Source organism: Podarcis raffonei, chromosome 1, assembly GCF_027172205.1.
Source record: "Podarcis raffonei isolate rPodRaf1 chromosome 1, rPodRaf1.pri, whole genome shotgun sequence".
Lineage (NCBI taxonomy): Eukaryota > Metazoa > Chordata > Lepidosauria > Squamata > Lacertidae > Podarcis > Podarcis raffonei.
In genome coordinates this window covers 42,094,963-42,121,416 of record NC_070602.1, presented here as the reverse complement: position 1 = coordinate 42,121,416, position 26,454 = coordinate 42,094,963, and the positions used below count along the sequence as shown (strand labels likewise).

Sequence of the window (26,454 nt, the reverse complement as noted above, 5' to 3'; positions counted from 1 at the left end):
AACGGAAGGACAAACAAGGTGCGAAGTGGGAGTTGTGTGATCAGATCAGCTGCTTTTAGCCACAGAGGGGGGAAATGATAAGGGCTCATATTGTGCCTGTCTCCCCAGCCCCCTTTTGTGACTAAGGTAAAGGGAAGGTTAAGGGAAGGTAAAGGACCCCTGGACAGTTAAGTCCAGTTAACGGCCACTATGGGGTTGCGGCGCTTATCTCACTTTCAGGCCGAGGGAGCCGGCATTTGTCCACAGCTTTGACCAGACAGCTTTCTGGTCATGCGACCAGCATGACTAAACCGCTTCTGGCGCAACAGGACACCGTGACGGAAGTCAGAGTGCACGGAAATGCCGTTTACCTTCCTGCTGCAGTGGTACCTATTTATCTACTTGCACTGGCGTGCTTTTGAACTGCGAAGTTGGCAGAAGCAGAGCCAGAGCAACAGGAGCTCACCCCATTGCGGGGATTTGAACCGCCAACCTTCAAATCGGCAAGCCCAAGAGGCTCAGTGATTTAGACCACATCGCCACCCGCATCCCAGTTTCAACTGGATGAGTTATTGGAACACGTTGTTGGTGTTATTTCTTTATTTACATATTTATTTTTTTGTTAGTTAATAGTATATTATTTATTAAGTGGTTGTTGATGTATTTAGATATTGATTTGCTGTTGTTGTTGTGGAGGGTTAACCCACCTTCCCTGGTATAACAACCCCAATCCAAATTCTGTTTCTTCGAACAGCTTTTAACAAAAGAAAATTACATTGGGGAATCCAGTCCTGGATTTCTCAGGCCCACTGAATTCAACAGTACTCATTTCTGGTTAGACATGGTTTAGCATTGCAGCCTTACTGTCTGGTAGCAGCTTTCCTTGGACTCTCAGGCAGGGGTCTGTCTGCTACATCACTTGCTACCTGGTTTTTTGTTTTTGGTTTTTTTTTTGAGATGTCAGATTTAAACTGGGATTGATTTTTTTATTGTCAAAACTTAAAAAACACACACATGGTGGTTAAGTTTTTGAAGATAGGAGGGCAGTGCACTTGAAAAGCACATACTAACTTGGAAAATTATTAGCAAGTTTAGATAATAGTGCGTGATCATTTTCTTTCATTTTCCTTTCATAACATCTTTGTAAATTGTCGTAGTACGGTTTCCCACTTCAGAAAGAGAGTTGAAGCTGCATTGGTGTCCATCTGATGAGTCTGCAGCTGATCCCGTCTATGAATTTCTTAGAGCCAGGATTCTAGGAGTTGCATTTTAGTAGCATTGACTGCACAATTCAGAAACACATTGTAAAGCTTTGATCCAGGCCATTAAAAGGGACACTGACTGCAAAATGCAGCGTGTAGCAATAACACAATGTCAGTTCCATACCCACTGTGACTTGTTCCTTTTGTTTCTTTTTTAAAAGCACATTGTGATTACAGCAGGATGGACTCAGAATTTTCTTCTTTCAAATGTTGGTTTGTTCTGGTAAAGGGTTATGTAGCTTATCAAGCTGACCTTCTACAGAATGCAATAAAACTAGTTTCTTGCTAATTGTATGGCTCTTTCTTTCTAAGGAATCCATTGCTGAGTAAACAATTCCCCCTGTCTACTTTGGCGGATTAATATTCCACAGCCTTTAAATATGTTGTAGGAAGAGGGGGGTTATTGTTTTGTTTTGGTTATAACTATTTATTTTGTGCTTCTATCCTGTATATTTATCTTGTGAACTGCCCTGAGATCTTCAGATAAAGGGAAATATATAAATTTAATAAATAAAATAAATAATACAATCAGATTATGTGTCCTCAGAAATGACACCCCCTCCCTTTTAGGAATTCAGTGGCAGAGTAACCTCCATATGCATTTTGGGATTACTTTTTGTTTTCATCAGTCACAAGTATGGATGGAAGGATCTGTCCATTTCGCTTCTCTCTGTTCCATACTTTTCCAATCTTAAATTCAGGTTATCCACATTTCTGCAGCAATTTGTGATTTTTTCCCTTCAGCATTTTAGTGCAAATTTCTCCTAATAAACATATTTTGGTCTGCACTTTTGACTAAGGTGCACATTTCTGCAAGCAATTTCTCCTAAGACGCATTTACGTTATTTTTCAGCACCCTCATTTTTATGCACTTTTGTACAGATTGTTTAATTGGAGAACTGTATTGCAAAATTTGGATAGGCGCAAATTTCAAAGGATGGCTGTGTTCTGGTCTTCATACCGTTTCAGAAAGTGCAAATTTGGCTCTAAAAGCTAGGTGAATTTAATGTCTCCCCCACCCCTAGTCACAGGCCTTTTTGATTTTCAAAAGATGGTGCCCATTGTCTGCTACTTGGGTTGGATTTTGTAGTCTAAATTCAAACTTTTATGTTTCTGTACAAATGATTTATAGGCACATTCTAGTAAGGTAGTTCTGTGACGAAGGCCACTGAAAACAAAGGAGTTCCACTGATTTACACGGTGTTTGCCATGAAATGCTTTTGCTAGGTTGTGCTCTGTGTTTTTTCTGTGTTTGTGCAGCCAGAGAAGCTTCTTGGCATCTGACACATCTTCAGAAGAATAAGAGAACACTGAGTTACAGAAACTTGTATTTTGTGGTTGTTAACTGCTGGTGGGTGGGGTGGGGTGGGGTTTTTCCGTAAAAAAAGCTGCATGCTCTTTTTAAAGTAGTGCTGCTTCTATGTATTGTTCCAATTAAAAACAAACAAATAGATCTTCAGGATCTATAATGGAGTGAGGCATCTGCAGAACCTATATTCCCTTGCCTCCAGAGTAAAACAATAGGATCATACCTCGGTCCAGGGGGCCCTTTTTTGAAGATCCCTGTCCCTCCAAATGGCAGGGCTGCACCTGTGCCTCATTACTGCCATCCACTTCCATAATACAGCACTATTGGCCAAATGGACTTCACACACCCCTCACTGCCTTGTTGGCCATTCTTGACTGAAACTACATGGAACTCATTTGGGCCACTGATTTGTCTGTCAAGTTTATAGGCCTGAAACTTTCTGTGGCAAGTTTTTAAACTCTTGAGTTAGGAACTCTGTGGAGCACTTTGGAATAAGGATAAACACATTTTTCAAAAACATTTCAACATTGCAATGGGTTTATGAATAATCAAAATTGTGTTTTAATTTAAAACAACAAATGCAAACAACTCACGGAAAGGAGAAATATTTGTTTCAGATAATTAAGTTAAAAAGAAGGAAGAAAGAAACCTGGGAGTTTTTTGCACAGGATTCCTGGAACATACAGACATATTTTACAACAAGCTCTCCCCACAATGTTTCAAGTTTTTTGTTGTTGCTGTTTTTACACGTTTTCATATGTTTACCACTTGGTGGATTGTGTAAGGGCGGATTCTGAGGCAGTAGAAGTGACACCTGACCCCCCTCCAACCAACCCCTCCCCACTTTCCATAACTCCTGCCCAAATGTATCACAAAACTGAATTCCAGTTATGTTACAACTATGCTCCACACAGTAACACACATAATACAACCTAAACTAATTGGTGCCAACTGATCTGGACATTACACAGATAAGACTTAGCCATATAAAATTTCTGCATCAACCTTAGATAAGAATATTAGAAGTGGTCCACCTACATCCAGGAGATTACAGAACCATGAGCACACATTTAAACTCTGTTCCATGCATTTCCCCTATTCTCAACAACATAGGAGGTAGGTAGAGTCTTAACATTCTCACTGGCAAAACAAACATTGTTCAGTGGAATGGGAGAGCTTCAGCATTTTATTGACCTTGCTACAGAATTCAGAGCTGGTGAAAAACACCACCCAGCAGCTGCCTCAAGGCCGCATCCTTGGTCAAGTCCAGTGTACTTAGATATGAGCAAACTGAAGTTCTTATCTGGATAACCCTTGTGCTGCCTTCTACTTCCAGTCTTCACTGGAGAAGGCACTATGTTTACATGCCGTGGAGTTTCAAGCATCAGGTTCCAGCATCTCTGGAGAAATGTCTGCCATGAAGCGCTGCTTGCCAGCTGGTGTAAGATTGTGAAATGACAGACCATTCTTAAGGTTTGAAAAGCCATAGGCCCCATATTAGTCCCAACTGTAGAAAGAAAGAAAGTCCTGGAAAAATGATTTGAAAGGAAACAAGGTAAACGAGTCTTTTGTAACAGGATCAAGTAGCCCATACATGAGATGAGATGATTGTTTTAGGGAAGCCCATTGCCAAGCTTATGCCATCCAGATGATTTGGACTCCATCTCTCATCAGCCCCAGCCATCACAATCCAAATCATCTAAAGGGCACCAAGTTGGAGAAGCCTGTTTTCAGGTTAAAGTAAGGACGTCTACCTTCAAATGTGTTTTAAAGAACAAATACCATCCTGCGAGAGGAATGTTGTTCCAGCGCAGTCAGTAGATGAAGTCTCTGGAGGTCTGCAGGTATGTACAAATCAAGTGGCGAGAATCTTCTTACAAACACCAAACATACTCTTGAAATAGGAACTATCCCAGAAGCTTCACAATATATATATTAAGACTTGTAGGAGTCCAGCTTTTGATTGTCTTCAGCAATGAAAAAGAGAAAAAGGTAAACATTAAAAAGCAGCTCAAGATGGTGAAAATTCCCTCTCGCATTCTCGGAAAGGACGCTGACAAGTTCCAAGCCATGTTTGCGGGGCCAGGCTGCCCTTGATCTGGTAACTCCGAGAGAAAGACTGCATTCGAATGCTATGATATACTAGGTGCTTCTTAAGTTTGGGGTCAGCAGGTGGAGGTCCGTTTCCTATACCGCTGAATAAGGGGCACCAGGCACTCTGGAAGTCCCGTCTGAAGCAAAAAGGGGTGATCAAGGAGTTCTTGGGCTGTTGCTCGCTCTAACGGGTCTCGTGTTAACATCCGTTCCAAGAAGTCTCTTAAAACTGGAGACGTCTGTGAAAACAGAACAATTCAGATAAGCCATTTCAGAGCAGGAGGGTGGATGAAGGGCAGTATACACAGTTAATAAATAACAACCAGTAGTAGTACTTAAGGACATATTTAAATATACAGACTCTGCAAATGATGCTTGTTGTTTCAGGTGATCGTGCTACTTAACTAAAATGGGATTGATAACATGATCTAAGCAAAAAGTGGAACCAATGGGCTCAGGAAGCATTTTACTAACTAGCAGCCTTGGTCAGGTCCAGCGTTTGATTTAAGACGCAGCAGTGTTCACAAACCTTTTATTGTGAGAGGCATTTCTTGTATCAGCCACTAGATGTCAGCACCAGCCTATAGAACCAACAGCTGAAATCAATACTAAGTCTGAACAAATCTCAAGTACAGTGGTACCTCTGGTTACATACTTAATTCGTTCTGGAGGTCCGTTCTTAACCTGAAACTGTTCTTAACCTGGAGCACCACTTTAGCTAATGGGGCCTCCCGCTGCCGCTGCACCGCCGGAGCATGATTTCTGTTCTCATCCTGAAGCAAAGTTCTTAACCCGAGGTACTATTTCTGGGTTAGCGGAGTCTGTAACCTGAAGCGTATGTAACCCAAGGTACCACTGTAGTCAGTATAAAAGGTGAGATACATAGACACAAAGGATGCAACTATCATAAAGCAACAGCTCAATTGTACTTGGGTTCTATGGCGCAATTTTCAGGGAGCAGGAGCTGCACTTAAATGTTCTGCATGGCAGTTTCAAATATCACAAGATCCTTCAACATGGAAAGAACTTCCACACAGGGGAAAAATAGGGCAAATCCATGTATATTACCTTGCATGCTAATAACACGTGCCTTTGTTTCACTTTGCAGATCTGCTACATAAGACGTATGTGAGATTATCATAAGCAACCACCTATACTGGTTTTTTTCCGTGTACAATCAGATGCTATGAAGTACCTGGCTGTGACATGTCTTACAAACTGACTGACCTTATGAGAATTCTTTATTTTGGGAGGAGGGCTGTCACGGAGCCTCTTCATTGCTTGGACTGGAGAATCGCTGAAATAAGGGGGTTCTCCATCCACCATCTCGATCACCATGATTCCCAAAGACCAGATGTCTACCTGCAGAAGCAAAATATTGCATCAGTACAGATGGCCTGTAGAAAGATACCCCATGGTCCTCTGGCGTTTACAGAACTTCTTACCTGTGAAGCAGACTAGCAAAGAGGTACTGGGGGCCTTATATCAGCAAAGAACCTGAAAGGCTGAATCAGGAGTGGGAAAACTGTGGCTGCCCAGATGTTGTTGGACTCCAATACCCATCATATTTGACTATTGGGTAGACTTGCACTGGCTGGAGCTGATAGGAGTTGGAGTCCAAAAACAGCTCTTTCCCCCCTGTGATATCTTAAATGACTCATCAAACCTCCAAATTATAGCACAAAAGCATTGCTTCACGATGTTCCTCTTAGGACTGTCATTACCTTTCCTCTTTGCTTTTTCACACAAACTCACTCATCCAAAACTTCCAAGTTCTGCTAAAGAATAATAATAATAAATAATCATATTTTGTTAAATAGGAAAGTTGCCTACACTGGTGCCCCGCAAGACGAACGCCTCGCAAGACGGAAAACCCGCTAGACGAAAGGGTTTTCCGTTTTGGAGGCGCTTCGCAAAACGAATTTCCCTATGGGCTTGCTTTGCAAGACGAAAAAGTATTGCGAGTTCCTTCGGGTTTTTTTCCTCCCCCCCCCCTTTTCCTAAGCCGCTAAGCCGCTTATCAGCTGATCCGCTGATAAGCCGCTTAACAGCTGATTGCTAAAAGCCGCTAAACCGCTAATAGCGCTAATCCGCTAAGCTGTCAATGGGCTTGCTTCGCAAGACGAAAAAACCACTATACGAAGAGCCTCGCGGAATGAATTAATTTCGTCTTGCGAGGCACCACTGTATTTCCATGTTTAATCTGGATTTTTGGGCTTGACTTTGCTACTTTTAGACTTCCAAAGCTGTGAGAGCAGTTTTATATTCATGCTAACCTTTCACTGGGGTGGAGATGTAAGTGCTGCTGGAATTAACGCAAAAGCAACGCAATCCAGATTCTTGCATCCTACCATCAAGCACGGTTCCCATCGTGGTGGGCCACACACTTCACAAGTAACGTAGCAGAGAGCAGGAAACACTGAGGCATGCTAGGTCAGATACACCTATGTATGTCAAGGCATTGGTTTCAGAAAGCATCATAAGCCAGGTTTAAATGGATATGTCCTGCTCATTTGCTGCCTCTTTTGCAGTCCAGGAATGATAGTTACCTCTGTGGTGTATGGAGACCTTGAAATAACTTCCGGAGCCATCCAGTACGGTGTCCCCACTAAGGACTTCCTTTTGGGGACGTCCTTACTGATTTGAGCACAGAAGCCAAAGTCGGAGAGTTTCACCTATCCCAAAGAAGCAAAACGTTACCCTAAAGTTACCAGGAAAATAAAATGGGGCAAAGGGGCAAATAAAGCAGGTTGTAGGAAAACCTGGAGGTAGCCTGGGTCCAGGGATGCCAACTTAAATGTTGGGGTGGGGTGGGGACAGGTAAGCCCCACCCCACATAATCAAAAGGCACAGCACATGCACACCATTTGAATAGCAATGCCCATCAACTGGGGGGGCAAGCCCCTCAAATATTTTATTGGGAGGGCCAAAGGGACAGGCATCCCCCACCTGCGGCCCTCCAGATGTTTTGGCCTACAACTCCCATGATCCCTAGCTAACAGTGGTCAGGGATGATGGGAATTGTAGTCCAAAACAGCTGGAGGGCTGAAGGTTGGGGGTGCCTGCCCTAGGAGTTGGTTCCTATGCCTGGGTTGCAGGAGTAGGAGGTGTAAAGGGGGCAAAAAGTGAATATATTTAATTACAGTCAAACCTCGGTTGTCGAACGAAATCCGTTCCGGAAGCCTGTTCAGCTTCCAAAATGTTCGACAACCGAGCCACGGCTTCTGATTGGTTGCAAGAGCTTATTGCTTATAAACCGTGTCAGACGTTCAACTTCTGAAAAACGTTTGAAAACCGGAGCATTTACTTCTGGGTTTTCAGCGTTCAGGAACTGAAACGGACCCATTTGGGAACCAAGGTTTGACAAACCCTTGGCTAGCCTAGTGCTGTCTATGCTGAGCAGCAGGAGAATATCCGACTCCTCAGACAAAAGCAGGGGTAGCCAACTTGGACTAAGATGTTGTGGACTAAAAACCCCATCATCTCCAAGCAGCATGGTAATAATAATAATAATAATAATAATAATAATAATAATAATAATAATAATTCTTTATTTATTTCTACTCCACCCTGGGCAGCTTTCAACAGAACATTAAAAACAGAATAAAACTTCAAACATTAAAAACTTCCCGAAACAGGGCTGCCAGGAATCATGGGAGTTGTAGCCCAAGATGTCTGGAGCTTCATCACATTGGCTGCCCCTGGGCAAAAGTCTTGCCCAAATTGCTGCCTGAGGACCATAGTAGACAAGACATCATCTATGAGGTTAAAAAGACCCCCAGGCAATTGCTAAAGGTCAAGTGTGGGCATGAGAGGCCTGATCCGATTGGGACCCCGCCGCAGAGGGAATGGGGCATCAACCTTTGGCCTGACCCCTCCTGCTGGGGTTCAAATCTGGACTGGGCCCTCTGCTGCCTGCTATTTTCTTGGCAGTGGGGGGAACCCCACTTGCTCCAATGGGAGGTGTGCGCCCCATGCCATGCAGGTACAGAAGGCCCAATCTGGACTGGGAACACAGGAAGGCCAAGAGTTAAAGTCCCCTAATCCCACCACATACACTGGGTTCTTGATCTGGATGCCTCCCAAAGGCGCTTGCAATTTACTTTTTAAAGCCATTTGCAATTGCTAATTCATGTGGAATGGATGTCCACCGTGGGCCTGAAATCTATCTTAAACTACGGAATGAATTTGTGACTTTCAGTGCACAAAACCTGCTATGGCACAGGGGAGCTGGAGAGAGGGCTTTGCAAAGCGTTGTCAGGGAGGAGAGAGAAGAGCCCAAACTGTGAAGGAATTCTTACCCTTCCATCAAGGGTCAGGAGAATGGAGTCACTCTTAATGTCTCTGTGAATCACACCTTCGGAATGCAGGTAAGCCAGTGCCTGCAGGACTGACTCACACACTGTAGCAATTTGCTCTTCATTCAGCCTGGAACAAGAAGCAAAAATAAAAAAATCGGAAGTCATTTTCTTTCATAGAGCAGAAGCAATTAAATATCCAATTATGTCTGATGGCATGAGGTTTAAGTGAACTTCCTGCTCCGTCCAGAGTATCGGAGCTTGTAATGGAATGGTGGTAGCCACAACCATCGATCTAGAAAAGGATTAGACAAATCCATGAAGTACGGGGCCTGCAGTGACTGGAATAGCTATGTGGAAGTTTCATATACAAAAGACGCTTGCAGAATTCCAGAATTTTGTGGGAAGGATTCATAGAATCATAGAATTGAAGAGTTGGAAGGGACACTGAGGATCATCTAGTCCAGGGGTCAGCAACCTTTTTCAGCCGTGGGCCTGTCCATTGTCCCTCAGACCATGTGGTGGGCCAGACTATATTTTGAAGGGAAAAAATGAGCGAATTCCTATGCCCACAAATAACCCAGAGGTGCATTTTAAATAAAAGCACACGTTCTACTCATGTAAAAACATGCTAATTCCCGGACCGTCCGCGGGCCGGATTGAGAAGGCGATTGGGCCAAATCCGGCCCCAGGGTGTTAGGTTGCCTACCCCTGATCTAGTGCAACCCCCTAATATGCAGGAATATGCAGTTGTTCCATACAGGGATCAAACCTGCAACCTTGGCATTATCAGCACCACCCTCTAACCAACAGAGCTATCCATAATTAAAACAAATTAAAGTGCTCTGTGGCCCTAGCACAACAAATGCACTGTAAAAAAGAAATAGATTTTTTTGGGAGGAGGGGTAGGAAAGTAGAGAAACGCACTGAAAAGTGCGGGATGAACAAATGATTAATGGAAGACATATACTGTAAACACCCCACAAGGAAATCCGGATGAATGCTCATTGTCATATAACCTCCCCTCGAACAAATGGGAACAAATGCTCAATAAAGGCAAGATATAGTCTAACCCCCATGTAAGTTTTGTGCAAGCAAACCAGATTGGGGCAGCATGCTGGAGTCACACAATATCACCTTTATACATTGCACCAGCGGGAAACTGCCAATGTAGAATTTATTAGCAAATCCTAACACTGTAGAACTTGAGCTCAACAAATCCTGGGAGGGGGCAGCTTGCGACAGAAAGCAATTATCCCTCTTTGTGTTTTTATTTACATTACTGATCTTGCTAGGCCTATTCATTCCCAGTGGCTGCTTTCTGGGTGTGGCTGATGGGACCTTGTGTTTATTGGACTGCGTTCTTATGTATTCTCACAGTGGCCAATCAGATGCCTATGAGAAGCAACAGCACAACGCCCTATTTGTGCTCTCCTGAAACTGGCTTTCAGAGGGATATGCTGCCTCTGACAGTGGAGATAAGACACAGATACCAGGGCCAGTAGTTCTTGATAGCCCCATGGTCCATGAATTTGTCTTATGCTCTGACGGAAACTATCATTTACTTATTACATCCGTATCCTGCCTTTCCTCAAGTATCTCGAGCCAATTTACATGGTTCTTCGTCATTCTATTCTTACAACAACCCATTGAGATTGATCAGGCTGAGAGACGGTTACTGGCCCAAGGTTGGGTATGTTTAGCCTGGCTAAGAGGAGACTGGGACACGGGTGGCACTGTGGGTTAAACCACAGAGTCTAGGACTTGCCAATCAGAAGGCTGGCGGTTCAAATCCCCGCGACGGGGTGAGCTCCCGTTGCTCGGTCCCTGCTCCTGCCAACCTGGCAGTTCGAAAGCACGTCAAAGTGCAAGTAGATAAATAGGTACTGCTCCGGCAGGAAGGTAAACGGCATTTCCATGCGCTGCTCTGGTTTGCCAGAAGTGGCTTAGTCATGCTGGCCACATGACCCGGAAGCTGTATGCTGGCTCCCTCGGCCAATAAAGTGAGATGAGCACCGCAACCCCAAAGTCAGTCACGACTGGACCTAATGGTCAGGGGTCCCTTTACCCTTTACCTTTTTATCCACAGATCAAGACATCTTTAAGAGGAGACTGAGAGGAGATAGGATAGCCATCTTCAAATATCTAAAGGGCTGTCACATGGCAGAGGGAACAAGCCTGTTTTATCCTGCTCCAGAGGGTAGGGTGGTGAACCCAAACTAATGACTTCAGGTAACAAGAAGGGAGTTTCCAACTAAACATCAGGAAGAACTTTCTGTTGGTAAGAGCCGTTCGACAGTGAAACAGTCTCCCTCAGGAGGTTGTTAAGCAGAGGTTGGATGGCCATCTGTCATGGATGCTTTCGTTGAGATTCCTGCATTGCAGGGGGTTGGACTAGATGACCCTCGGGGACTCTTCCAATTCTATAGTTCTATGATATTTTAGGCAGGAAAGGTGGGAAGAAATGAGTTTGTTTTTTAACCTACCTGATTTGGGACAGAATATCCGTGAGGGCTCCTCCCTGGAGAAATTCCATCAGCACCCAGAGCTCATCACCAACCAGATAGCTTTTGTACATCTCCACCACATTGTCATGTTGGTAGTCTCTCATTATCACCACCTGAGAAAGATGCAGATAGACATGGAACTGAAGCTTGCATCCAGTGCAGTGCAAAGTAACTATCAGTGCAAGGATTTCTGTGTGCGCAATGGGACTTTCCAGTTTGCACAAAGCAAACTGGATCACCAAACGATGCAACCACACAACATCAGAAATAAACCCCAAACATTTACATCCCAAACGCCACAGATCAATGGCCTGCCTGGAATATTCACTGTCTTCATTCATCTCCCTACTCTATACTAGCTACTATCACCCTCTTTTGTAATCTGGCCCATATTCGCTTTGTCGACTGCCTTTAGAAATACAGGACTGGTTCCAGTTAGGCATGTTTTAGTCCCATTGAAATCACTAGGGCAATTTAGTCATGTCTAACTCAAATCCCTTTGATTTCAGTGGACTAAAGCTCAGCTAACTTAAATCTGGATCCACCCCATTCAGTATTCCTTGCCATCTCATTCATCTCTTCCCTCATCTAGTCACCTCATTGAAAAGGAGCTCTCGTCGCTGCTGCTTCCGCAAGTCCATCATCTTCACTGCCACCTGCCGTCCAGAATGCTTCTCACGTGCAATGCAGACAATACCTGTAGACCCCTCCCCAATCTTAACATAGTTTTCCAGCATCGTCCTGGGGTCGCCTTGGTCCACCACCATCCTCAAAGCAGCTTTGAACTGCTCGTGAGTGACGACAACTGGATCCTCGCTGGATGGCTGGGCTTTCGAGTCCAAGGGAAGGTGGAGGTTGCTGGAGCTGGTTTGGGTGTGTCTGTTCCGGGGGGACCCCGCGGGCGACGGCCGGCCTGGAGGCAGGGCCGCTGCAGTCTCTGTGGTCGGGGATTTCTGAGGGGTCCCAGCTTCTGAAATCCGAGCATACTCTGGCGCTGGCTGGTCCGAGGGAAGGGACTGGGACTTGGCAGCAGGGCTGTGCGGTGAACCCCAGTGCTGTGGCGGTCGGTAGAAAGGACTGGGCTGGAGGAGAGCAGGAGAAAATGGCATTATTAGGAGGGCTATCAAGTCAGTTTTACAAAATTTCAGTCCATTTCTCAAATGAATTTCTGTTGAATCGTTAATTGCTTAAGGGTGCAATCTGAACCTGCTTTGCCCTGGGATGGAGGGCATGGATTGGGTGGAAGGGTCCCCTGGTCCAGCCCTGCTGGGTTCCACTGGCTCCTACCTGTGAAGTGATGCAAAGCTCTTCATCCCACCTGCTGAATGGGCAGGCAAGCAGGAGTATCACTGGCATGAGCCCCATGGTTGGTAGCCAGCAAAAAGCCACAAGTGGTGTGTTCTGAGGGCGAGGTGGGGCTGATCCCAGGCAAGCCCCCGCACCCAATGCATCAGGCCCAGTCACAGCACTTTGCTTATCTCTCCCTTCCCGCTGTGGCTGGCATGCACAGCAAGACCAGGGGAGATCTGTGACCTTGTGTGATGTCCACAGGGCAGCCAGATTCTCCTGCTCCTCTGCAATTTGAAAAATGAAAAACTATACCCAAGGCTGTTTCAGGATGAACTACATGAAGTTTGTAATAGCAACAAACAAGCCCAAATGGTTCTTAGCTTACTGGTTGTGATTTCTTTGGTGTGATACAAATTGCAATCTCTTGTTTAGATGTAACACTAAGTCAGCAGTTTGTTTCCTTTCCACGCTAGCAGGGATGAGTGAAAAGGCTCAGACAGGTGAATTCACAGGAAATGGTTAAGTATGGTTTACCATGACATGTGAATGAGGTCACTGATTTACAGTGACACACCACACCAAATGTACACATCTCTATCAGCAAAGTGCTGGTTATGCTTGGAAAGGGGAGATTTGTGTTTTCCGAGGCACCTTCTAACATGCTGCAAACCTCTTGAAAAACTGGTTTGGTGATGACAGAACTACAACAAGGGTAAATGCTTGTTGTAGACATCCAGAGAAGGCTAAGAACATGCCCCCACCCCTTGAAAACAAGTTGCAAGAACACTCACAATGCATTAAAAATACATAGTTGCTCAGTTTTATTTGTTAAAGCTAGTTGACTTTTCAAAACATGCACACTGGAAACTTAAACAATTTGATTCCATGCAACAAAACATTTCACACTTCTAGTATCTGTATGAAAACAAATCAACCAGTCATTAGCTCTTCCTAAAAAAAAACAACCAACATTATCTGTTCTTCAAGGCAGCAACCAACCAAAAAAAAAACCAAAACACAACTCTAAGCATACTCTTAAAAATTAAGTGATAGACCTCTCTTTGCCTGAGATCTGCAAGAGCCAATGCTAGCCAGAGTATCTATCCCCACCCCCATCCATAAAAAGTGAATAAATACTTTTGGCCACTTTGTAAACGGATCTAAGATTGACGGATGAAAAGTGCTCTGTTAAGAACCCAAGTGAAGATGCAGTGAGAGAGTCAAATAAAAGAAAATGTAATTACCCAAATTGGAACATTGGCCATAATACCAGCGTTCTCTTGGGAAAAATGCCCAGAGAGTTTCAATAAATGTAAGTGATCCTCGCGTCACTGGCACAGCGACTTGCAGTAGTACAGCATTAATGCTTTTATTGCATTGGTTTTGGGTTATTTCAAAAGAAGTTAGATTTCTTTCCTGAAGAATACAAGAATCCCCCAGGCCACTACTGAAGAGAAGCAGCCTTACTTTATGACAGAACACAACATAAGCCCGACCTAAGAGGAAAAGAGTTCTAGAAGATCAGCAGTTTGCTACAGCTTGGCTTGAAACACCTAAATTAATAGAGAGCCACATGAGATGAACGTTGTTGCTATCATTTACATTTCTATCCCATCCCACTTCTTCTCCAAGTAGTTCAGGGTGGTGTAGATGGGGGATTACTTCGTTTTATAATCACAACCACCCTGTGAGGTAGGCCCAACTGAGAAAATATGCATTTCATGGCTTGGTGAGGGAAGAGATTCGAATCAGTTGAAACCTCTCAGGATATGGACAGGTAAAGTGGCAGCCAAGACACAGATGCATTGGAAAGCAGCCCTTTGGTTAGCTGGGCTGGAGAAAGTAGTGTCTGTGGGGGATTAAAGAAGTACATCCACTGTGGGCCCAGACTGAGTCGCAAGCTTCTTTTTCTAGGTTCAAATGCTGTCCTTATTAAGTAGCTGAAAGTCAGTGGCCTTAACCTTAAGGAGGTGTGGCTTTGACAAGCTAATACGGAATATAATAGAGAGGAGAGGAAGTTTTCCTGTTTTCCCAGCACCTATACTCCACCTTGACTGTACATAGTGAACTATCTAAGATAAGCTTTTATTTTTTAACCTATTGACCTCTGTGGGTACACACACACACAGGGAAATGCAAATTTATTTTGCTTAGTAACACATTGTGGGTTGGACACACACACACACACACACACACACACACACACACACACAGTTACAAGTAACTGCTTGTTGAAAATTACTTCCCCGTCTTCTACCTGCACCATCCTTCTATTCCAGCTGAGACACGTTCCTGGAGGAAAGGTGTTTTCAAACCTCCAGCTTTGTTTTACAGATGTGTTTTATGTAACCTAGAGCACCCAAAAAAAGAGGTGCCATTGCTCACAGAGACCTTCCTTCCTAATGATTAGACCAAATATCCATTCTCCATGTCAAGCTTTCTAAAAACACACACGCACAAGTAGCCATGTGCCTAGAAAAACATAGAAATTTGTTCTTTTTGTTTATTTTAAATGTTTATAGGATGCACAAAGTTCTCTGAAGGCAGTGAGCAGCCGTATAAACATAAATACTCATTATCATATTACAGTGGTACCTCGGGTTACATACGCTTCAGGTTACAGACTCCGCTAACACAGAAATATTACCTCGGGTTAAGAACTTTGCTTCAGGATGAGAACAGAAATCGTGCTCCGGCAGCGCGGCAGCAGCAGGAGGCCCCATTAGCTAAAGTGGTACATCAGGTTAAGAACAGTTTCAGGTTAAGAACGGACCTCCGGAACGAATTAAGTTCTTAACCCAAGGAACCCAAGTTCTTAACCCAAGATGAACCCACCTAATTCTTACTTTCTGAAACAATATGCGAACTGAAATACCTTTCAAAATCTATGCTAATCCAAATTTTGCAATGCAGTTCTCCAGGCATGTCATGTGAACAAAAATATACATACCAGGGGGCATATAAATCTACATATTAGTGAAAATAATATAATCCTATATGAGTTATATTAGGTAAAACTGCTTTGCAGAAACATGCATATCAGGCAAAATTACATACAAATATGTCTCTACAGTGGTACCTCAGGTTAAGTACTTAATTCGTTCCGGAGGTCCGTACTTATCCTGAAACTGTTCTTAACCTGAAGCACCACTTTAGCTAATGGGGCCTCCTGCTGCCACCGCACCGCTGGAGCACGATTTCTGTTCTTATCCTGAAGCAAAGTTCTTAACCTGAAGCACTATTTCTGGGTTAGCAGAGTCCGTAACCTGAAGCGTATGTAACCTGAAGCGTATGTAACCCGAGGTACCACTGTACAGTTAAACCTCGGTTCTCGAACGGCTCCATTTTCTAAAGTTTCAGCTCCTGAACGCCGAAAACCCGGAAGTAAACACTCCAGTTTTTTAAACTTTTTTCAGAATCTGAATGTCCAACACGGCTTCCACTTGAGTGCAAGAAGCTCTTGCAACCAATCGGAAGCCACGCCTCGATTGTTGAACGTTTTGGAAGTCGAACGGTCTTCTGGAATGGATTACATTCGACAACCAAGGTTTGACTATCAGCAAAAATTAACTGATGATTAGTTTTCATAAGGACTTTAATGTAACACACAAACTGCTGTGGAAAGCTGAAAGGGCAAAAATGAGAAACTGAGAGAAACTGAAACTGACAGTCACCAATTCCTACTTGTGTGATCTGTACCGTTTTGCTTTTTCCCCTTTCACTGAAAGGAAAGACCCAGAATGAGAAACCAGCAGAGGCCTCAAGGTGCTCTGCAAACACCCTTTAGGAGAAAGAGTGGCGACGCTGCAATCTAGGTCAAGTTAACATGGGCTGCAGCCTGACTCGCTCACTACTTGCAATCTGCTCTCGCTGTGTCATCCTCTTGCATTTATGAAGATGTTCTGAGTCAGCCAGAACTCAACACACTTTCAGCTGAGCTTCCTCCTCTTGGCTGGCCCAGAACAAACGTGGTTAGTCAATAGCAGCAACCAGCTGACACTGCAGGAGTCGTGCACAACCAGCTTCCAGAGAACTCACAGCATTAAAGGCTGAATTGGTTTTTAATCCTGGATGTCTGAAAGCACCATTCAGAATCAGACTGAGGAAGGGAAAGCCAGGAGGGCCATTTTTAAAATTACAGACATTTCACACACACCCCATATACACAAGTTCTACTCACGCACAACTCTGTATATGTGAAGTGCCGGAAAATAATGAAATAAATAGAATCATATCAGGAAGTGGTGCGAGACTGAAGAGTCCTTGTGGCTAGTGAGGAGACGCTCATGGAGTTAGAAAAAGACAACAGAAAGGGCGGAGGAAGCCCCAGAGAGGCTAGAGGTGAAGGGGCTTTGTTTAGGCTGCTCAGCCTCCCCGACTAGCAGCTGATGTGCAACAACACAGGGAACTCTGTTTGGGATTTTGTTCTGGCATCCGTAAACTGAAAGTGATTACTGAAGAAATCCTGTAAATCATGAGCTATACTCAGGTTGATTTAATACAGAGAAGAGATGAAACTAGAATTGTAACTAAGGCATTTAATTTCATAAAAGCCGTTTTGGTAAAAGTAAAAAAAAGGCATTGGCACAGTGTTTGTGTGAGGTGGGAGACATCAGGAAGGCCAAGGATCTGTGTGGGGCCAAAGGAGATGTTCATGCAGTCACAGGAATCCTGCCTCCAGCACAGGGGTTCTCAAGCTTTCTACCTTCAGGTGAGACCGTGGAAAATGACTGAGGCCCACCAGCCACAGGAGCAAAGCCCACCAGAAAGCGGCAGATGGAGACAGCATTTGGCATATCCACCTATCAATGACTAGCATAATTTTCCATAAATATCAAATCAATCTTTGATAAATTCTTTACCACAGCATTTTCCTTGCTGCGAGGAGTTCCATAGCTCAACTTTCCTCAAGCTACTACAGATGTTGGCTCTGGAAGTATTGTGACTCAGCCTCTTCAATTGAGACAGAATTTGCTGATCCAGTGTCTCTACATGGAGAAGGCTTTTTCTTTTATATTTTTTCCTTCCCACTCCTACTTGCCTCTCTAAGTATTTTTACCCATCTCTTGTAGTTTCTTATCCCATTCTCCTTTCACACTCAACTTGTGCCTTACTTTCAGCACATGCACCCCAGCCTGTCAGGTTTTTTTTCATCCCTCCCTCTAGTCCTTCTACATTCACTTCTTCCTCCTGTAACAACTTTCCTCTCTTTTTCCCTTCCTTTGTATTCCCAGCTTGTTTGCTAAATAAATAAATAAATAAATAAATAAATAAATAATAATAATAAAAAATATGACTGGGTTGCTTGGAGCAGAGCAGGCCAGGAAGGAGGCAGACAATGACACTGAAGCCCCCTGGTCGGTCCCAGCCCACTGCTTAAGAACCACTGATCTACCATTTTATTTTCTTAAACAAATGCAACCCTGAGAGCTTACGTGAATGAATGGCCATTTGAGGGCAGGGGTGTGATAAAGCAGCTGCATTCACCATATTTCCAATGGGTATTTTCTCACTCAAAATTCAGCCCCAATCATTATTTTCTCCCCATGAGAAGAATAATAGGTAGTCTCAGATTCAGGAACAACTGGGTCTTTAGTACACAAAGATCAGATTTCATTGCATTTCCGTATCGTCATGAGGCCTAGAAACATACGTTTTGAAGAAAAGTAGAGGGTCCAAGGACTAGTTGCGTAGTGATCCAGAGTAATGGATTGTCCAAGACTTGATACTATTCTGCAGCAGGGTCCCTGTCTCCAGAGTCCTACAGCCACCCAATGGACATGAAAGGGGAGCTTTGTAGTCACTTCATGCTCCAAAGCTAAGCATCTAGGAACACTGAAAGCATACAGTGCTCCAGTTTCAAAAGAATGGTGTGCAAGTTCTGCTCCATACAATAGAACTTCACAGAAAACACAACTTAAGTCCCTCCCAAAGAGGATGTTGGAGCTCCAAATCATTTGCCCACGTATGTGCACAGAAAATAGTAGATCTGGCTAAAAGGCAAAACATGGAGATCTGCACTGATTGGGGCAATGCATCCTTAATTATGGCTATGATATAATTATAAGATTATTGTTTAATCCAAGAAAGCTGTATGATCTTAGAACAGCGCATGGGTGTGACCACCATGAATTCGCCACTGCACTACTGCCAAGGACAATGACATTGACAAGCAGATTATGATGATTGCAGACATAGATTTGCTTGTTTGTCTTGGCTCCCTTGACAGCTGTACTGTGGGCAACAAGGGGAAATACAGTTTGCCAAAGAATATACCAGCATGCTCTGTGGATTGTGTCGATGGTCTAACATCAGTGCAAATTTAGGCCAATAGCTGCTCCATAATGCAAGCATAAGCCCTGGCCTGACATTAACTTTAAACTATTAGAAGCCATATTGACCTTCAGAACTGTACCTCTCAGGCACAAAATAAACATACCTTTATCTGTGTTTGGCTGTTTCCGATCTTGTTTGAGGCGCTGGACGAGGGGAACACGCTTCTCAAGAGCCTCCTCTTCAAGCTGTTGTCTCTCGATTTGGAGCCAGGACTGCCTTCCCCGGGCGGCCTCGAATTAGCTTGGCTCCCCTGGCTAGGCTGAGCGTAGTGCTCTTCGGAGCTCCATCCCCTTCCAGCATCTTCACTGTTTGCCTCAGGAACCGGGATGTATTGCTGGCGCTGAAAACCTGAGGAGAGTGGGATAAAGCGGCTGTTTGCGCCCTGGAATTCTGAAGGGCCAAGAGACTGCGCTTTCATCACGAGGCCATTGGAGTGAGCCTGTCCGTCCAATGCAGGTTTATAATCTGGCCATAAAGTCTGCCGTCTCGAGGACTTGCTCCCGCCATTGCAGTTGAGGTAGTTTCCATATTTGTCTGCCCAGTCTGGTTCCGCACACTGTAGGTACATGTCAGTGGGTCCATCTTCTCCCAGAAGCCCCAGCGACTGCGCTCTTCTCCTGCTCGTGGGACTTTTCCCCCTCAGGGTATTTGAACTGATGAGGGAAAGCTTCTGGATGTCATTGAGTATCCCAGAGATATATCCTTCCACTTCAAATGTACTGGCTCTCACAACCGTCTACCACAAAACAAACAAAAGCTATGTTAACGTTCTGTGGTCACCTGTTCAGGCATTCTCAGAAGATTCATTCAGAAGGTTCTCAGGCATTTTGACACTATTGAGTGTGTAACTTGAACCTACCTCTCACTGGAATTAGAGATTTGTGGGGTGAAGCACATTCTGCTTTACATGCATACATATGGTACATATGCTGTGAAGCGCCTTGAGATCTACAGATGAAGGGTGGCATACAAGTTTAATAAAGATTACATACAAAATTTTATTTGTATGCCACTTTTCCACAGTTCAAACCATGCTCAAGGCAGTTTACAACATAGAAATACCCATAACTACAACATGACAAAAGTAGTCATAAATAAATAAAACATTTAAAATACACAAGCAAACTGAACAATTGCCACATAAATCACAAGATCTAAAATAAAGATATAAAAAATGGAGAGCAACAACTCCCCCCACAACGAAAACCCTAAACAACACCCCAGCCCAAGTCTCTGTTCAGCACCCTAGTTTTTGTAGCTGGAGTCCGTCAGGGCCCTGCCCTCCCAGGTAGGTGGAAAGCGCCTGCAAGACTGGGAGCAGGTCTTCCAGGACTCACAGCCGAGATGGTCATCTACTGTGTGATGCTGAACTTGAATTGGAAAAAGGCTTAGCGCTACCTACAAAAATACTTAACATGGCAAGGTGCTGAGAAATATACCTCATGCAAAGCCACCGCCCCCCACGCCTCAGATAGACAGTACATTTGTGCCTCCTGCTATTTGTTTTTATTTGCTAGTTGTTTTAAAAACTGGAGCCATGTTCAGTCATTGACAAGCACACAACAATAGTTGCATTAATGGAAGGGGGGAGGAGATGCACCCATTCAGCTCCTACCATGGCACCCTGCAGCAGCTCCAACCAAAGTCTTGCTCATGCATTAAAGACATATCTCTAGCAGTGCATCCTGCAGGTCTCCTTTGAGCCATGGAGAGCCTTTAGGAGATTTTGGAATAGGCGTGAGGTGAATGCAGCCCTCCCCACTCTGGCCACTAACTCACATTTTTGACAACAATGGAATAGGGGTAATATCTGAGGCTCAGTTCAAGCAATCTTAGGGCTGAGGGAGCTGGGCTTGTTTCAATCTGTGCAGACAATATGAGAAGGGAAGAGTTTGGAGTTAAGCCACGGTAAATGCACACATGATGAACCAGCTATTTGGATACAATCCACAGTCTTGTTCTAGCTGTCTGCTACCCCTTACTGAGTGATGTATCAAAATGCTGTGGGGAAAATCATCTGCAATACTAAATCTATAATAATGATAGCTTTATGTTCTCACCGACCAACTCGCGCACAGTCAGAAACTGGCTCCATTCTGAGACAAATCATATTGTGACCATGTGCAAATAATGTTGATTCTGGAACGTAATACAGTGGTACCTCGGCTTAAGTACTTAATTCGTTCCGGAAGTCCATTCTTAACCTGAAACTGTTCTTAACCTGAAGCACCACTTTAGCTAATGGGGCCTCCCGCTGCTGCCGTGCCGCTGGAACACGATTTCTGTTCTCATCCTGAAGCAAAGTTCTTAACCCGAGGTAATATTTCTGGGTTAACGGAGTCTGTAACCTGAAGCTTATGTAACCTGAAGCGTATGTAACCCGAGGTACCACTGTATAGCACACATGTCTCTCCATCCCAGACACCTGCCCCTCCCACACCTTATCTACCTTGCAGCTTAGCCAACTCATTTACTTAGGAAGTAAGAAGCTTAAGAATCTATTAACTAACACCATCTATTTCACCACAGGGAGGCCCGATACAATACCCATGCCTTCTCCTGGCACCATTCCCAATCGTATGGGGGGGGGGGGAAACTTCCCCTGGAGTGAGAAGAGAATTTCTTCCCTTTGCTAACATCTCTGCAGTGCCTTCATAAAACACAAGCTGAATTAACTGCAGCAGTCAAAACAGTAGCTTCTTCTGACTACTGACTCCCTTACTCATGTAAGGATGCAGTTCACTGTAATAGATATAAATATGGTAGAGGACTACCAGAGAGCATTCACATATGCGTATGTGCTACTCCGTAATCGGTCAGGAAGGCCTGATCCATCCACCCTATGACCCAACCATAACTACCTCTTTCCTCTCTCTCTACTTATTCTGGCTGGTGGTAGCGATTCTAAAATAGGCAGAGGAAAGCTCGAACAAATATGCTGCCCTATCAGGAACATGGGGATCTGCACTAGGACTAGGATGTTCCTTCTCTCCACTTCTGCCATGGAAATGCATCCATCTACTTGTGCAGGCACGCATATGTGCTCTTTTGCTTTTTGTCAACAGTCTGACTTGCTCTGTCAGCCACCCAGCTGGCTCAGGAGACGGGCCCTGGCAGATGGGTTGGGCTTCTTGCTCTGTATGTGGTGATAATTTAATAAAAAAAGAGTTGCGGGGGGGGGGGAGGAAACGGCTGAAACAAACGCTCAGGTCAAGGAGCCCACTCAAGAGGGACTGCTTGGCCTCTTCAGTCTCTCTCAAACAATAATCTCACATATTCATAATTTCTGGGTTACTGCAATAGAACGGGCTTCGAGACAGTTTGCTTCACACATGCTTTCCCAAGATGGAATGAGATTATATCTAGGCAGTTAAAGAAAAATAAAGGACAACATCAATTCCAAAGTGAGATGAAGAGTGCCCAGACGGGAAAGAGAAAAGGGCTCCTATACCATTGAAAGTTGTTGCTAATGTATTAATCACAAAAAAACTGTTTTAAAAAGTCAACATCTAAAACCATATAAAATAGACACCCATGGCAAACATCCAGCTGGGAAAGCCTGTTGGAGCAAAGACGTCTTCAATTGTTTCCGGAATGTGTGGATAGTAGGTGCCTGTTCTATCTCAACAGGAAGCGTGTTCCACAGAAAAGGGACAGTCGCTAAATAGGCCATTGAGTCCAGCTTCCCCTTCTCACAGTAGCTGAACAGTTGCCTGTGGGAAACCAGCAAGCAGGATCTGACCAGCAAGAGCCCTCTCCCCTACTGTAGTGTCCAGCAACTGGCATTCAGAAGCATTGCTGCCTCCAACTGTGAAGGCAGAGCAAAGCCATCATGGGTAGGAGTCACTGGTAGCCCTCTCCTCCATGAATTTGTCTCATTCTTTTAAAAAGCCATCCAAGTTGGTGGCCATCACCTCCTCTTGTGGGAGCCGGTTCCATAGTTCAACTATGCATTGCATGAAAAATAAAAGAATTTGTCCTGAATCTTCCAACACTCAGCTTCATTGGGGGTCTACAAGTTTCGTATAAGAGAAAAAGGAAGAACTTTTCTAGTCACTTACTCCATGCCATGCATAATTTTATAAACTTCTATCATGTCACCTCTTATTTGCCTTGTCTCTGAACTACAAAATCCCAACACCTTGCAACCATTCTTTATAAGGGAGTTGCTACATCCCCTCCATATCTGACAAGCTGAAATGTAAAGGAGGGACTATTTAATTCAGATTCCAGATGATTGGGTTCAGATATTTCATCCTCACCTTCATAGGCTGAAGCTGCACCCGGGTGATCCTTGAAGGGTCTACGACGGGTTTGGGCCGCCTCAGAGTGTCCAAGATATTCTGCCATTGCAGAGGCAGGCCAATAAATTTTCCCTCCTTTGGATCAAACGAGGTATGCACACGGTGCTCAAAGTTCTGTGGAGCAGAGATCTCGGGGCGTTTCTTCTTTTTCTTGCGGAACATCGTGCCTGGATGAGAAAGATAAAATAAGCTGATTTATTTATTTTTGGACCACAATACAAGAAGCTAGTTGCACGTTCCAACGGTAAGGCTCAGCTGGAGACCCACATTCCCCATGCAGAGCTTTCTCTCTTTTCAGATTTCAGTTGCCTGCACAGCTCTTCAACTTCACAAGGAGCTCTCCTGAGCCTGCTCACTACCACAGTTGGGATATTTTTGCTCTGAATTTGGGTCAGAGGCAGAGCATAAATTCAGTAGGAATAATGTCTACTGTAGCAGCCACAGACTTTTCTGGCAATATTTGCATTATGCATCACACTTCAGTGTCACACTTACTAACGTGATCGCATTCCATATTGTTCATCGCAGTCGTCACAGCTAATACCATAGCTCCAAGCAAAAATATGTACCACATATTCTGAATGTATTCTTTGCCATCCTGCCCTATTTTCTGGGGTCAGAGCAGTCTGTAATAGCTGGATGGTTATAATACTGCACTACTGTGACATGCTGACTTCAGAGGGAAGTTCATTTTGTCTGCAAACTACATCACAGTGCCCACAAAAGAGCCTAGATTTAATTAATGAACAGGTTTAAAAATGGACAAGATTCAAATGTTGCTCATGAAAGATGGAGAGCAGCCATTCCTTCTCTGAAGACAGTTGGGAACCCAAAACACGAGCATCTAAATGGTAAAGACAAAGGGGGTGATGATTAAAGGTAACCTGATTTTCACATAACACTAATCCTCATCATTATTATTATTTATACCCCGCCCTCCCCGGCCAAAACCGGGCTCAGAGTGGCTAACATCAAGTGTATAACACATTAACATAAAATCAGGCAATCAATTAAAATACATCCTAAAATCAGATCAGGATCAGAAGAAAACCCAATCAGATGGCAACCCGCAGATTAGGGCTGCTCACCAGGCCCAACTGTTTGTGCTGAACTTATATGCACCCATGAGAAAAACTGGGAGGCCACTTTCATGCAAGTTCTTATAAAAGGGGAGAGGGAGTCAGACTGAATCCTGGCCAAAGACCTGGAGGAATAGCTCCATCTTGCACTAAACCATGGTTTAGTGTGAACACACAGGTTCCTGCAGAGGAGATCACAGCAGCTGAGTTCCTCCCCCAGATCTGCAGCTGCCATGCTGCCCAAGGTAATCCATGGTTTGGCTTAGTGTGACATCCAAACCTGGGTTTCTGGCTTTCTCTTGCTCCAGCTGCAGTGGCAGACCGTGGGGTCTAAAATTTCAGCAGCACCCTGTGTGACACCAACATTCAGATACACACACCTGCCTCCCGTGCTCCATTCTCCCACTGTGACCGAACCAACCATGCTACCCTAAATCTGCTTCTGCCAGCTGCAACCAAGGTAGTCCACAAGCTGTACCATGGTGGTTTACAGGGGGAGAAGCACAGAAGCCACAATCTCTCTAGAAATCCACACATTTACACTTAGCCAAACCATATAACCACTCAGTCACATGCAAACTGAGCCTTTACCAGATTACCTTAAAAGGAAAACTGCTGAACTAGCAAACAGTGTGTGAGATGAGCTGGCCACTCTGATCAGCAAACTGGTTGATAAATTCTAGCTCATCTATGTACCTGTCCAATGTATATCAAACTTACACAATGACACACACCTGCACAGGTTTGCATTCATCTAGATTTCAGAGTGTCCAGACACAGTGCTGGCACTACTGGGTTATCCTACTTTACATTGTCCCCCTGTAAAGCAGTACATTGTGGTACCATACTGCACACATACTGTACACATAGATATACACACATAGATATACACACAGGAACATATGCCCTGTTCTTCTGTTGAAAAATGGCTCCCAGAGTAGTTAACTGCCCTGAGACCTCCGGGTATAAGGTGGTATATAAGTCAATAAAATTAAATAACAACAACAACAATTTACAAAGATCAGTAATTAGACAGTCCCTGTCCTCAGGTTTGCAATCTAAAAGATACAACATAAAAGGAAGATGGAGGGAGGAGGATATAAGCAAATGTAGGTACCAATTCTTAGTTATTAATTCTTCTAATGACCAGTTGGAATGGTCAAGCAGAGGGCAGTTCATAACACTTTTGGCTTCTTCCTTTTTGCTATAGGTCACTCATGCTTCCACTTCTCCAAAGTTCCCCAGAGATTCCTGTCTATTCTTTAGCTCTCTGCAAAATACAAACAAAAATGGTGTGATGTCCCAGGGGTTCCCTAAAAGACCCTGGCTCCTACCTGTCCAACAAGTCTAGACTTCCCCTTAAGTTCCCCCCCCACACACACAAATACACAACTGCCTCCACCTATTGAGTTAATTCATGATTACATTCATACCTCACTTTTTCTCCCAGGAGCTCAAAGTGACATAAATACTTCTCTTTCTCTTTATTTTATCCGTACAATCACCCTCTGAGGCAGGTTAGGCCGAGAAATAGTGACAGACCCAAAGTTATCCTATGGGCTTCATGCATGAGTCAGGATTTTAACTCTGTTCTCCTGGGTCCAGTACTCTAACTACTACACCACAACAAAATAAAAAAAAATTCCTTCCAGTAGCACCTTAGAGACCAACTAAGTTGGTATGAGCTTTTGTGTGGATGCACACTTATTCAGATACACCGCGCGAAGATTATTCTTTTATACAATTCACTATATAAGCCAAAGCCATTGCATGGGGTGAGATATGCTACCCTATATTCCCCCAAACCAAAAGACATAGACATGTAAAGCGATTAAACATATTTATTTATAGAAAATAACACCCAGAAGAACAAGTACAAAACAAGGAACAATGGTTCTGTTTAGCCTAAAACGCTGACTCCCCCCTGGGAAAGCTATTCTGACTACCAGCCTTTGAAGCAGTCCTCGTCCTCTCTCTCTCTCTCTCTCTCTCTCTC

General features: G+C 44.1%; 1 protein-coding gene across 8 annotated transcripts in view; it reads right to left on the bottom strand.

Annotated features, from left to right (window-relative positions):
• Positions 1 to 3,834: 3,834 nt before the first annotated feature.
• The window catches only part of PAK6 (p21 (RAC1) activated kinase 6), a 30,745-nt gene continuing 8,125 nt past the window's right edge, over positions 3,835 to 26,454 (bottom strand). For 3 of the 8 annotated variants that reach the window (XM_053382304.1, XM_053382287.1, XM_053382323.1), the window contains exons 2-10: positions 25,576 to 25,728; positions 23,338 to 23,546; positions 19,179 to 19,811; positions 12,046 to 12,531; positions 11,429 to 11,562; positions 8,946 to 9,072; positions 7,194 to 7,319; positions 5,872 to 6,006; positions 3,835 to 4,883 (exon numbers count right to left, since the gene is read on the bottom strand). In XM_053382304.1, coding sequence (XP_053238279.1) covers positions 4,716 to 4,883; positions 5,872 to 6,006; positions 7,194 to 7,319; positions 8,946 to 9,072; positions 11,429 to 11,562; positions 12,046 to 12,531; positions 19,179 to 19,811; positions 23,338 to 23,541 — 2,013 coding nt within the window. In that variant the 5' untranslated portion in view covers positions 23,542 to 23,546; positions 25,576 to 25,728 and the 3' untranslated portion in view covers positions 3,835 to 4,715. Of the gene's footprint in view, positions 4,884 to 5,871; positions 6,007 to 7,193; positions 7,320 to 8,945; positions 9,073 to 11,428; positions 11,563 to 12,045; positions 12,532 to 19,178; positions 19,812 to 23,337; positions 23,547 to 25,575; positions 25,729 to 26,116; positions 26,372 to 26,404; positions 26,438 to 26,454 lie in introns of those variants that run through there. The other 5 variants (XM_053382340.1, XM_053382277.1, XM_053382331.1 and 2 more) reach the window with 3 other exon arrangements.